We start from the raw sequence: 14,415 nt of genomic DNA on the forward strand, positions 1-14,415 counted from the left end.
TGTGTGCTAAGGGACACAGTGCTGACTATATCTTGCTCTTGCACCCTATTACTAAAGGCTTTGCCTAGTCTGGAATTTAGTAAGACTTTTAATTAATGGCTTCCAATGATATATCCACACTGGAGAGACTTCTTTCATTAGCTAATTCATCTATTGTTTTAATTAGGCAAGTCAGTTTTACTTCCTCATTGCCTTGCATGGGAAACACTGGCTTTCCCACCAAGGTTTTCCTTCAAGTCAGTTCCCAGTTTCTCTGTCCTGACTTGCTTTTTGGAAGGACTTAGAGCAAGGTGCTGGCAGACAGCATTGCCTCACCTTTCGATGTGAGTCTGGATCAGGCAGGGAGTACTTTGTTCACTGCAGCTGTTCTGAAAACAGAGCCCTCTCAAGTCCCCAGCAAGGTCTTGGGTCATTAGGAACTGGATCATCAGTATCTGTCAGGAACAAGAGTGCACTGCCTTGCAAATTCTGTGTTTTCCTATTAGGTTAACAACAGTGCCAGTGGGGCTGGAATGAGATGATCTTTAAAATCTCTTCCAAAACAAAGCATTCTCTAATCCTATCCCAGACTAGTACGTGCTGAGATGTTCAACCCTACTAACCTAGGTGAGAAGCAACCTGAAGTCAGGCACTTTCCAGAAGGCTGGGCTTGTTGAACCACTCTGCCCAAATGTATCTCAGCAAAAAAAGCAGGCAGATAATCTGCAGGAGCTGCAAACCTTGCTGTGCCAAGGACAGCAGAACTGTGACACCTGCTGCTCCTTCTTGCTCTGACTGCTCACCATAGTAGGAGCAGATGGGAATGCCTCTTCCAAGGCAGGACTTTGCTCAACAGCCTCCACCACAGGTATCCAACCTGCTTCCATCACACATGCCCCCCTTCTCCCATCACACCTGTGTTTTTCCACAAGTCCTCACACCACACTTATCATCCCCACAGAAACTCCCACGGATAAGCATGGCAGAGGCAGAGTTTGCAATCCATATTGTAATGTCTAACCATTTTGGTGCCTATCAGGTACACTTACTCTTGTTTTATCAGCAAGCTTTCCACTTAGTCCAATTAATTTTGACTAATCACTTTTAATTGTGGAAAGACTGTTTAAGATACAAGCCATAATGACAGAGCTCACCACTGACTTAATATTCACATCTTAGGCAGAGTAGAAAATAATTTTTTCATTTCTAGTCTTCCCTTGAAAAAGCCAAGATTAAATCTTTGCCTTGACAACATGTACTTCTATATAAAAGCACCAGTATACTTTATTCTAGCTTAATTTCTCCCTGCAAAGCACTGAAAACTCCAGAGATGCTGCCAATATTTTTGGAAAGGCCAGAAATGAAACAGGCAGAGCTAGTGATGGAAAGCAGAGGACAGCTAACTCTTCAACTCACTTTCATTTCAGAACACCTCTCCTCTGAAGGAAAGGCTTAGAGAGCTGGGGGTGTTCAGTCTGGAGAAGATTCCAGGGAGACCTTACAGTGCTTTCTAGTACCTAAAGAGATCTGTAAGAAAGAAGGGGACAGATATTTTAGCCTGGAGAAAATGAGAGTCAGAGGTGACCTTATCACTCTCTACAACTTCCTGAAGGGTGGTTGTAGTCAGGTGGGGTTGGTCTCTTTCTTCAGGCAGCAACTGACAGAACAAGAGGACAGAGTCTTAAGCTGCACCAAGGGAAACATAGGTTGGATATCAGGAAAAAGTTTGTTACAGAAAGAGTGATAAAGTATTGGAATGGTCTGCCTGGGATGTAGTGGAGTCACCATCTCTAGACGTGTTTAAAAAAAGACTGGATGTAGCACTTGGTGCCATGGTTTAGTTGAGGTGTTAGGGCATGGGTTGGACTCAATGATCTTGAAGGTCTCTTCTAACCTTGTGATTCTGTGAAGGTCTGTTGCTGCAGTAGACCTCTTGTTAGATACAGAAATGAGCCAAGACACACTCTTGTTTAACAAAATAAAAAAGGGTCCCAGTTTATTCTTTTTGCTGATTAGCCATCCTGACTCCTAACTAATCACAGACACAGACTGCACACACCCACTCCAGGGTGCAGACTCAGACTGACCTCAGTTAATATAAGCAGAATCCTTAGAGCAGCAAGACTCGCTCCCATTTGGTCAGTCCTGTTGAAGCATTCCTTCACTACCTTCTGTTCCTTCTTCCTCATGACTCCCCTACCTCCTTCAGGTTCTCTTTCTCCAAGCTCCCTTAACCAGCCAACCCACCCCCTTTATCACACTTATTTTTATTAGTCACAGCTGCAACCCTTTAAGGACAAGGCTATTCTTTGGTAATTAGTACAGCTGTGACTTATCAGGGGCAAGGTCGCCTGCAATCTCTTCTTCTACACCTACAGCACTAGGACCAAGGGGTAATGGGTTTAAATTAAAAGAGAGTAGATTTAGATTAAATATTAGGAAAAGGTTTTTTACAATGAGGATGGTGAGCTACTGGTATGGGTTGCCCAGAGAAGTGGTAGGCAACCCATTCCTGCAACATTTAAGATCAGGCTGGACAGAACTCTGAGTGACCTGATCTAGTTGAAGATGTCCTTCTCCTTGAATAAGGGTCGGACCAGAAGACTTTTAAACAACCCTTCCAATCTAAACCAGTCTGTGCATTCGATGATCTTTGCTATTGCTGTTTATTGAGGTGCTGAGATCATACTCACCATTTGTAAATAAACTAATGTTGCCAAATGCAGAAGAGACAGATGTTTTCAGATGGATATTACCAGACAGTGTCAATGTGAGCATGATCTGCCTTCCACAAGGAGTCAGAAGAGCAGAGATGATAGAGGAGCTTGAGAGAAAAGCAGGAATACTAACTTTGGCAACTCTAGACTACTCCATATGCTACTGGAAACCTCTTCCAGGAATATTTTATGTTGTCATGACTTGGTTTCAATCTCTGTACTAGGAATTGGAAAGGGTGTTTACTATACTTGAGGTAAAGCTAGTGTACCTTATGCCCATGTCTTCATGGCACCACTGGCCAAACTCTTCCTGAATTTCAGCTCTGACCTCCTCCCTGAATACAAAGAGAAGCCACAGGACTGTCTGGGGATGCTGTGAGGCTGGGCTACTTCACGTGGCTGGGCAGTCAGTCACAGGGCCTGGGGTTTGCTGTCATTTGGGCTGGTTCATGTCAGCTCTGCAGAGAAGCCATCAGGCTGGTGTTGAGACATCTCCAACCACCTTCCCAGCACTTCACAATTGAGACACTGTCCAGAAAGTTCCAGAGCATCACAAAGATGAGGAGAGACCTGGCCATGTAGAGATTTGTAGAGACTTGTAGAGACTGAAGAACTCTCTAAAGGTACTGAGGCTGAAGAACTAACTCAGTTGGCAAAGGTGTAGCAGTAGAGGGAGACTGCCCTCAGCCATTCAGCCCTGGTCCTGAGGCACCTCTGGCAGTGCAAACACAGAGACATGACCCAGACAGTATCAGGGAAAAGCTGCAGGCAGGGAATGACACAATGCACAGACCTTATCCTCAGACAGCATGGGGCCAGGCTAATGACAGGCTATTGTTCTACAATTCAGTTTTAGAAAAAGCAATGACTTGCGTGGATGTTGGCATTGGAGTACGTGCTTGGCAATGCCAGCAAATAAACAGAAAGGATTTCTATGGAATACCATTTCTGAAAGAAATACATTTAAGTTATTTTTGAAATATTATTAAATCCAGTAGTGAGTATTTTGAATGTGGTATAATCCATTTTCCTACAAACCAGCCAAGAAAAACTGACACCAGCACAAGGGAAGTGCCACCATGCTGCCATCCCTGTCTCACTGTTCCTTCAGGGACATGAGCAGGAGCCTCACACGCCTCCCTCCTCCATCTGTGAGCCTTAAAAACACAGTTTACATCATCTCTTCCCTCACCAGACAAGCCTAGTTCCTTCCTGCTGATCCTGACTCTGCACTCCTATGACCTAGGGATCCCCCCATCAGCCCATAGAAGCTCCAAAGCAGAGTGCTGACAAATGCATCAGGAGGGCCAATGCAAGCCACCAACAAGGCTTGGCAGGGGTATTTCAGCAGCCTGCAGGTGGGACTGAGGACTAAAGAACTGGCACAGTGAGATCTGGATGGCTCTTGCCATTGAAACTGGCCAGCAGATGCAAGCATGAGACAAGCAGGTGGATTGGGTGGGTGCAGAAGAACCAGCCCTGAGCACAGATCATCATGTCCCACTGTCCAGAAGTTCTACCCTAAAAGCAGAGCTGAAATCCATACCCAGGCACCAGGACTCCAGTCTCCTACTTCCTCTTATCTTCTCTACCTGCTGTTTACTCCACAAACTCTCCTATGCCATGTTTGTATGCAAGTCCAGGGATAGCTTAAGATGCAGTGATAACCTAAGGGAATAGGTTCACCTCACCCTGCAGCACATACGAAAGAAAGTTAGTTACTCTGCACAAGTAATTGGAAAATCCTGGAACACCTGGAGAACATCTCCTTTTCATAAATCACTCCTTCTGCATCTCCTCACAAGTAGGACAGAGCTAAAGCCATCAGAGTAGCCCTGTACCCCCTTCCTGGCTCATGCAGGCAGCTGTAGGCATGCTGGGCAGGCTGCTCCCTCCCACCTGGCTGTCAGGCAGCATTCCCTGGGGCAGCATAGGCCAGGGCTCCATTTCTTAATGCATACAAATGCAACTCTGCTATGGATTTCACCCATTCCATTAAGATTCAATTTGTCTATTTTCTACTGCAGTATCTGCAGAAGTAAAACAGCTGAGATCTGAAGGCGAGACAATGGGCCAAGAGTAAGATGAAATATGTTAAACTCCTTTTAAGTTATAGCTCACAGAGCCCACAGGAACTGCAGGCTGTGTGCCTGCTCAGCACCACAATGCTGGAGCTTGCTCCTAGAAAACACCGGGTCTCTCAAGCCCACCTACCCTTACTGCAAGACATGAATGTCTGCAATGGGCAGAGCTGCCAGCTCTCCCCACCTTTCCTCTTGGGATGGGGAAGAGGTGCAGCTCAGTCAGTCTGAGTATCCCACTGCCCACCCTAGGTCACATCCCATCACAACTCCTGCTTGTGGCCAGATTCTCACCAGTCCATTAGTATTCCCACTTACCCCTCTCCTCCATCACCCTCTGTACATCCTCCTGCCCCAAGTCCAAAGCATTGTATCCATGTCAAAGGACAAAGAGGAATTCAGGGCAGGTGGGACGCTGGACTGCTGGACCTCAGTCCCCTACAAACCCTGCAGCATTTGTTCAACATCACATCTGAAGGTGATGCTGGGGATTGTTCAACAAGCAAGAGGTCTCTCAACACAAGGCATCAAGGGCATGGTCTCAGAAGACAGGGACTCACTGGTCCTCATTCCAACTTTCAGGAATGAAGAGTGTTAAACATCAGAAAGCTACACCACAGGTTTCCTTTTACATCTTCCAGAAAAAGCTGTCCCATCAGACTGGGGCTGCTGCAGACATGACTGTCCCAGGATTGTGGCACAGCCTTCTCCTAAGGACTGTCCTATCCTCCTCCATACCTGCTCTCTTCTGCGGGACAGACTTGGAAGTAATTAAACATCCTGCACAGAGAGACAAAGGCAAACAAAATGCCAACAAAAAGCAAAAAAAAAAAAAAAAGAAAAAAAAAAGATAAAAGCATACAAAACCCATCTCTGAATTAATTACCATTTTCTTCATAGGCTGTGACATGACAGTTGTCTTTCTAAATCTTAATTAATCACAGAGAACAGTTACTTTGAGCATGTATGCCCACCTTATGTCTTCCTGAAACATTTTCCACCTCATATTGAAGGACTCTGTGCAAGGTAATTAATTATTTACCATTATCTACGCCAGTACTTGGCTCTCAAGACTTTTTAGGAACATCAGGTCCTCGGGCAGCAATGCTCGAGAAAGAAAACAAGAGCCTTTGCTAGAGACAGGGCTGAGAGGGAGAGAAAGGGAGAAGGGGAGCTCAGCACTGTGCTGAACATGGCTTGTTCTCTTGCCCATAGGATGGCCATCTGGGGAGGCAGGGTATTATTTTACATGATAAAATACATAAATCTGCCTAGTAATAGGATTTTTGTTTCAACAAATTTGTATAGACCTGTATAGACCTACATGTGTAATAGAACTTTTGTCAATCACCGCAAAGACAAATATTCTGCAGTTCAGAAATGCCAGAATTATTGTTTCTAGTGGAAACCTGACTCATTGCTATATTGGTTTTGCACGGCCTGGTTTTTGGTCTGGGGGGGTCACAAAGATGGCTCCTATGAAAAGATCCTGGAATCTTCCACCATGTCCAGCAGAGCCAATCTCTGATGGCTTTGAAGCTGGACATGCTGGTGGCCAAATATGGGCCAAAAACAGAGGTTGGTAACACTTCTGTGATTACATATTTAAGAAGCAAATCAAAACAAAGTCACAGGTTTTGCTTCTAGTCAGAGGAGGAGGTGAGAATATGTGAGGGAAAACAACATGGAGACATCCAGGTCAGTGCAGAAGGAGGGAGAGGAGGTGCTCCAGGCACCGGTGCCGAGATTCCTCTGCAGGCCCTGGTGTGCAGCTGTGCCCCTCAGCCCAAGGGGATCCACAGGGCATGCAGAGATCCACCTGCAGCCTGTGGGGGAGGTGCCCATGCCAGAGTGGTGGATGCCTGGAGGAGGCTGTGATCCAGTGGAAGACACGGTGGAGAGAGCCTTCTTCCAGGCTGGAGCATCCCTGTACTTGGAGACTGCACCCCGTGGACCCACTCCACAGCAGCTTTGGGAGCACTGTCTGACCATCGAGGGGTTCATATTGCAGCAGGTGCGGTAGGGCTGCCTCTCGTGAGAGTGGGACCACACCTGAGAAGTTCATGGAGAACTGTCTCCCATGGGAGGGACCCCATGGTCTCAAAAGGAAAGGACTCTTCTCTCAGAGCAGTGAAAGAGAATCTCAGTGATGAACTGACCAAAACCCCCATGCCCTGTCTCTGCACCATCAGGGGGAAGGAGGGAGGGGCTGGGGGGAAGCAGTGTTTTAAGGACTTGTTTTACTTTTCATTATCCTCCTCTGATTCTGTTAGTAATAAATTCACTTTGCAACCATAAGTTTAGCCTGTTTCATCCTTTAAATGTTTATGCTGGTCCTTATCTCACTCACGAAGCATTCATTAATCACATTGTTTTTCCCTCTCCACTGCCCAGCTGTAGCAGGGGAGGATGCGCAAAAGACTTTCATGGGTGCCTGGCACTGGGCCAGCATCAAATCATGACAATTCCTTTCAGATCATGTATTTATCACTTGACCACATACCATCTGGCTCCCAAAACACTGGTACACCTGAAGTGCATGCTGAGCACTGCTGACTTACTGAGTGACTAAAAGTGCTTCAACTCCATTCCCCAGCCACACATCCATGACTTACAGTGTAGTGTCCAAGTCCTGCTCCAAACTGGGGTTTTGGAGTGGGAGAGGTAGAAGAAAATGACTGAGTATGGGAGGAGCAAAAATTTCTGCTGGGAGTTACACAGAGTTTCACAAAGGGGCTCCTGATATCCAGTGTTCCTAAAAATACTTGCATCTACATAAAGAATTTTTTCTGTGAAGAAAAAAAATAGAAAAATAAAAAAGCAAATCCAAATATTGGAAGCTTTGACCTCACAGAGTTGATGGAATGGAATTCCCTTGGGAACCCCAATGGAGCTGCACGAAGGACCAATTTAGAAATATTTCTGAAGCTACTGTGCTACAAAGCAACTCAGGAGTTGCTCATGCCCGAGTGAGCTGCTGCTTCCTCTGGAGCTCTGAGAGCTCAGCATGGGAGCAGAACAGCATGGGGCCACAAAAGCCACTTGGAGCAAGACAGTGGCTGAGCCTCCTCCTTAGCACTCTGGACACTGGCCAAGAGAGCCCAGAGCAGCACTGCTGGAAGGAGGGATATGCCAGGGCCTGGATGGGAATCCAGCCTGACCCCTCACCAATGCAAGAGCAGGTGAATGTGAAGGTGATGCCATCAGAGACCTCTCCAAATCAGTTTGGCCATGGGGCTGTGCCTGTGGCTCCAACACAGCCTAAAAAAATGCCATGTCTTTGTGGCTCACTGTGCAAGACATCTTTTAGAAAAAGACAGGTCGAGACTGTTCTCCACTTTATGCTCCTATTACACTTCAAGTTCACACTTAACCTTAATCCAAATTGGTTTTCTCACAGGTTTCATCCCACTGTCACTCCCGCTTCTCCCACCTCCCACAGCCAACAGCCCCACTCCAGCACCCACCTGCAGAGCCACAGGAGCAGGGGGCTGCAGCAGAGGGACAGAGCCAACCCCACCTGCACTCCTGCTCTGCTGCTCCCAGAGCCCAGCACAACCCCACGAGAGACCACTTTCAACAACTCCTCTGCACCAGCCCTACAGCCCATGCCCTCACTGTGCTGAGCCCCAGCCCCAGTCAGGTTTCTCCAGAGCAGCCCCAACACTACAGGCACCATTCCCATGATTGGTGGCACAGGGGGAGCACTGGCAGTCAGCCTGACATGGCAAACCTATCCCCGACTGGTTGGTGGATCAGTAACAAAGCTGAAAGCAACCTCTGCCATGGATTGTCCCCCACAAAAGACATTTGTCAGCAGCTCACCCCTCTGATGTCACAAGTGTCCATCCCTGCTGAAGGGCAAGGGGGTACTGGGTGCAACCCTTCCACACCAGAGGACCCAGCAGGTAGAGGAGAGCAGACCCTGGAGTGTCAGCAACCTTGTCACTGTTTAACAAACACACAGCCTGTTCCCCTCAGCAGAGCCCCTCCAGAGAGCCCCTCCTGCTGCAGGGCCCCCTCATTTCACCCATGGGCTGGGTACATCAGCAGCACTGGTAGGAGTTTGCTGTAGACAAGTGAATCAGTGGAACAGATGAGCAGCTCCTGAAGCATCTACCCACAATGTACAGCAAGAAGAAATGTAATTTCAGGCTTATGGCAGATGCTGGGGGGGTTTATGGTTCAAAAAAAAAAAAAAAATCTCAACACCTACATATAACAGGTATCTTTCTAGGACAAGGAAATCCTGCAGTAGCTGGAAGAAAACCAATCACAGTTTCTAGCTATATTTGAGGTAAGGAAACAGAACATGGTCCGAAACATCTCCTAAAGGTCAGTTTCACAAAACTAGAAAGAAACAGACACAAAAATAACTGAGGGAAAACACCTAAATATAAGTAAGTGTGACAATGCTTATTGGAACATTTTTAAAAGTGCCTTAGTAGAGCCCTCTTTCCCACCAAGAAAAGCAATGATATATTAAAAAAAAAAAAAAATTGGTTTAAAATAAGAATTTTTTAAGACAAGAGGCAAATTTAAAAAATCCACTAACAAAAATCCACTATAAAATTAGAGCAAATTTTATAGAGTTCAACACATTTTATAAAGAAAGCTAAAAGCTATTTAAAAAACCTAGATGAATTAAGTCTATCAGGAAAAAAGCTACAATTTGTCAATTAATTAGGCTTTATGTTAAAAAAGTACAGTGAAAGTATCTTGATATAGTGGATAAAAAAAGTATAAGCTTTAATTTTTTGTCTTTTCAAATATGGATGACTTAAATCTCAGCCATAGCAAAATTCTCTGAGAAGAAAGTTGGGAAGATCCCCAACACCATCTGCTAACCATCCTTCACATCAGTAACCAGAAAATCTGGACTTGGAGCCTTTGAAGGAACTCACCCAAATTCCTAACATTGACTTTAAAAAAAAAAAAAAAAAACAGAAGCATGTCCCAGGCCAGCCAGGAAGTTCCTGAGGTCTTGGAATAATAAATAAAAATCCCTGCTCAAGCAAACAAAAACTTAGCATAGTGCCAGTATTTCCAGAAGGCAAAGAGCCAACCCAGGAAGTGCAGGCTGGTCACCCTGCCTGGGCTCCCAACAGGGCAGAGAGTAGCCAGGGATGGAAACACACCTCCTGTTAGTCAACACAGTTTTCTGGCTGGAGGACTTGTCAAATGGATCTAGTATTTCTTCTTAGAGTTTGCATTTGGCTGACAAAGGTAACTGTGTTGACATAATACATACAGACTTCTGTGTGACGCCTGACTTTGGCTGGGGTGACAGTTCAAGAACAAAATCCTCCCTGCTATGCAAACAGACGTGTATAGTGTATATCCAGAAGATTAAAAGCCAGTTGAGCCAAATGACCTCATTAGAGTTGCACCTGCCTGCCCTAAGAGAGGTTTTGGATCCCTAGAGATGATGTTCCCAAGACCAAAAAGGCAGCAGAAATTGCTCTCTGCACACAAAGCTCCAGGCAGCACCGCTGGGAGACATGGATTTCCAGGAAATGTGTGTTTGGGCTATGCCCCTGACTTTGCAGTGAGTTTAGAAGAAGTAGAGAAGGGTATTGCCAGAGCCACTGCCTAGGGACCAGGCTAACTCAGTGAAAACTATTGACTGGTTTTAGAGCTGATTTTCACACTTGTAAAGCTGGCCAGAGCCAGAATGTAAAGCTGTAAAATCAGCCATGCCAGCAGCCTTTGGTTGGTCCTGATCCTACATGTGCCACATTATACACAGCTCACTATCATTGTTTGTTACTTGTGTCCTAATCTGTGCTCAGCACTCTGAGCACCTTCCAGTAACAACACTGGATACACCAACTTATACCTTCCCAGATGGACAGAGAAGTGGTGTGATTTCTCTTGGAAGAACAAGTTCTTCCCAACTCCCCCAGTGCCCAGTGCAGTAGCAGGATGATCAGGTTTGTCAAAGTTTTCAGCTGTCAAAAAATTTCACCCCTCCCATAAAGACATATAGACATCTTTCCTGTTAGAGGATCAGGGTTGTTCCTCACACCCTTCACCTTCAATCATGTCATTGCCCTGCACTATGGGAATGCAAAACAAAGCCTGGACCTTTTTTGGACTTCTCTGACCACACAAATATCTCCAAGGGTCTAGGCAGCTGGATGTAGGAAAGCCTAACACCAGAAGTTCTCCAGCATGACTGGCTGAACAGTCAGCTGTGGATGTGAACTGTCAACCACAAAGGACACCTGGGGCTTTTAGTAAATCCCAGTTTCCTCTGTCCACAGGCACCACTCACCTCCTTCTCTTTGTTCAGCTCCAGGCAAATGCTAATGTGAGATGCTGCCCAACATTCACACTCTTGTAGCTATGTGCCATTATAGCTGTGGGCAGTGCTGAAGTGACAAGTTCTTTAAAAACATCCATGGCAATGGACCAAAAATGCCACCCTCACAAGAGTGATCAACCACCACAGCTACTGAAGCAGTGCCAGTTACACATCCCAGCCTGAATCCAGCTCATCCTGACAATACAGTTTTAGCCCCAGCTGGATGACATTGCATGAACTTGCTCCAGAAATGGAGGACTTAATCCTTCCAGGATTTGGCAAGAGCTGACACAGCCATCACATCATTTATTGAACTGCTTAGGGTATATTTTCACATGAGTAGATACACTCTTTGTCAAAAGGACTTCAATTTGGCTGCTGGGCTCCAGATGAGCCCCTCTCATTCACATGGCTGCTCACGTAACAGGAGGAGCACGAGCTGAGATCTCAGACTTTTTGTCCTCTGTCCAGGGAGACTGACACTTACTTCTTACTTCCCAGCACAGAGAGATGTATTATCTGAACATCCTAAGCATGTATGATCTTTTTAGCAACACAGGATGACAACACTACAGACAGGTTAGACATTTTATTTTACTGAATCAGACCATCACCACTGGCCTGATCATCTTACCCTCCTGCTGCTGAACCCCTTTGTCATTTAGCACAGGCATTCCCAGTTTAGGCTGTACCTGAAGGACAAGCAGTGCTCAGGTGAACAAAACAGGATGGGTCTTAGGACTTAGCACTGCTTCAAAGTCTGTTACACTGAATTCCCCACTAGTCACACTCAAGTTCTGTGTGCAACATGAGCCACATCCCCTCAGATCAGGAAGGTTAGCACTGTTTGCACTTGTGTTGACTTTATTCGTACAAGCTGACAGCTTGTACAGAGAGCAGACAACAGGCTACTGACAAGGACTAAGATCTGGAAAATATCTCCATGATCACTTCAACACAAAGCTGTTCTTTTTCACTTTCACGGGAGCTTTAACTCAATTCACAGTGGAGGCAGTCAAACATGAAATGCATTCAAGTGATCAACGTTTTGAAAGGTAATAAAAGCAGTTAATAGCTTCAAATCTGCTTGCAGCCAGATAACATAAACAACTAGTTAGTTACACTGGGGAGAAGGGTAGGGTGCTTCTTTTTCTTCCCCAGAACCACTGATCACAAGCTTGCAGCACCCACATTTTAAGCAACGCTGAAGAGAAGAGCAAATACCTTTTCCAACTATATTGCAGTTTCTCATAAACCCAGGACAGCCTGTCTGTGTACTATGGGTGCTGTGGGCAGCATTTTATATACCAGTTAAAAAGCAACTCACTATTCGAGGTCACTGCACCCAGTGCCTGCCCAAGCCAATGGCCATTTCTGTGCTTTCTATCATTAAAAAATCAATCAAATGCTAGAAGCATTGGAGTGAAATTGTCCTGTCAGCCTTACCCATCATGTACTTTTACTGAACCCTGTTGAGTTACTGCTTATTTACAGAGGACTGAGAGAGACAGTGAGACATCAGCATCTCAAAATGTTTGCATCATAAACACTACAGATACTTCATTAAAACCATTTTACAAGCTATAAAAGTGAAGGCAATTTTATGTCTCTCTCTACAAAAGCAGACAGTGATACAGTCCTCAGCAAAACATACTCTATGGTAAAATTTAAGCAGCAGTACACAGACTACTTGAAACTCCTTACAGAGCAACTTATATCCAGTATAAGTTCCCTGTTAACATTGATATTCAGTATTATTTCTTTGCTAAAATAACAAGACTTTGAAGGAAAAAAATTTATATCCTCCAATAATACAACCTTCTTAAAAATACTGAATAATATCAGCTTAACAATTTTCCTAGATGAATTCATTAGGGAGGTCAATACATAAGGCTAAAAAGCGGACTTCCAAATCACCCGTGGGAAAAAAAAAACATGTAAATTTTTCACTCTGTTTTCAGCATAGCAGATTTATGATAAAAATACTAAAACACTGAAAGGCTGGAACACAAAAGTGTACAGCGTTGTAATGGTACCCGAGTACTCTTGCTCAGCAACCTGACGCGGCACTCGGAGTCGCCCTCACCTGCGCTTCTGCCCCGCTCCTCCCAGCGCAGGTCGGCTGAAGGGACGTGGGTTTTACCTGAGCTGGCTCCTCCGTTTGCAGCTGCCTCTGGGGGACAAAAGTTTCGAAAAGTCGGAGGACGGCAGCAGCAGCGGGACGGGACGGGCAGAGAGAGCGAGTCGGGAACGCGGCGGTAGCCCGCTCACGGAGAGAAGTGACGGGCGGGCACTACACCGGCTCACCGACAGCTCGGAGCCCTGGGCCAGGGCAGATCGGAACCGCGGCTCCCCAGCGGAGGTGCCCTCACCGCCCCGGTGCGGGACGGCCGTTCTGCTCTCGCCGCCTCCGCGGGCTCTCGCCCCGCCAGCAGCGGGGCCACGCGGGGCCGGGGCGGCGGAGCCCGGGGCGCGGAGCGGGGCCGCCCGCTCCGCCCGCCCCTCGCGCCCGCCTCGCGCTCACCGGCGTTGCGGAGCTTCTTGTTCCGCAGTACAGAGAGGATGACCAGCGCGTTGCCCAGCACGTCCACCACGATGGTGAAGATAAGCACGGCCGCCAGGCCGGTGGCGGCTCCCGCCACCGGGCCCCCCTCCAGCCGGCAGCCTGGGCAGCTCTCGTTGCTCCCCGGCCGCTCCATGCGCGCCTCTGCCCGCCAGCGCAGGAGCCCCTCCTCCTCCTCCTCCTCCCGTTCCGACGGCAGCTCTCACCCCCGGCCCGGCCGGGCCCGGCCCATCCCGGCCCGTCTCGTCCCGTCCCGGGGTGAGCCCGCCGTCCCCTCCTCGGTGCTGCCGCCGCCCTGCCCGGGGCGGAGCGGGGGGGCGGCCGGGGGGTGCCCGGTCCGCGGCGGGGGCACTGGGGCGCTCTCCGGGCCGATGGCGCCACCGCGCGGCAGCGCGGGGCAGTGCGGGGATCCCCTCCCGCAGCCCCTGCCCACCCTCCCGGCAGCACCGGCACTGCTCCAGCCTCCGCTGTCGCCGGGACGCTCGCCCGCCGCTAGGAGCCCCATCTCGCCCTCGGGCGGAGGTGCCGGCAGGGAGAGATTACGACACCAAGTTTCGCACCTCGAGTCGCTGAAGCCTTTCCCGGTGCCTTTGCTTCCCGCTGTCCCGCGGCTCCGCTCCCAGCCAGCCACCCCTCAGGCAAACCCATCCCCACAGTGACTTATTCCACCAATCACGCCAGAATAAGACCATTCACTTTCGGTTTAATACCTTTTTACCGATTGTAACGTTTGCACTGTAGAAGCCTCAGCAGTAATACAAGTTCAGC

General features: G+C 47.5%; 1 protein-coding gene across 4 annotated transcripts in view; it reads right to left on the bottom strand.

Moving 5' to 3' along the window:
- GPR50 (G protein-coupled receptor 50) overlaps positions 1-13,882 on the bottom strand; it is a 47,012-nt gene extending 33,130 nt beyond the window's left edge. For 2 of the 4 annotated variants that reach the window (XR_013776035.1, XM_079319033.1), the window contains exons 1-2: positions 13,609-13,882; positions 13,171-13,257 (exon numbers count right to left, since the gene is read on the bottom strand). Coding sequence is in view for 3 of the 4 variants with exons in the window: in XM_079319033.1 (XP_079175159.1) it covers positions 13,171-13,257; positions 13,609-13,783 (262 nt within the window). In the remaining variant the exon portion in view is untranslated. The remainder of the gene's footprint in view (positions 1-13,170; positions 13,258-13,608) is intronic. The other 2 variants (XM_079319034.1, XM_079319035.1) reach the window with 2 other exon arrangements.
- Positions 13,883-14,415: the final 533 nt, after the last annotated feature.

This window comes from Erithacus rubecula (genome assembly GCF_903797595.1).
Source record: "Erithacus rubecula genome assembly, chromosome: 15".
NCBI lineage: Eukaryota > Metazoa > Chordata > Aves > Passeriformes > Muscicapidae > Erithacus > Erithacus rubecula.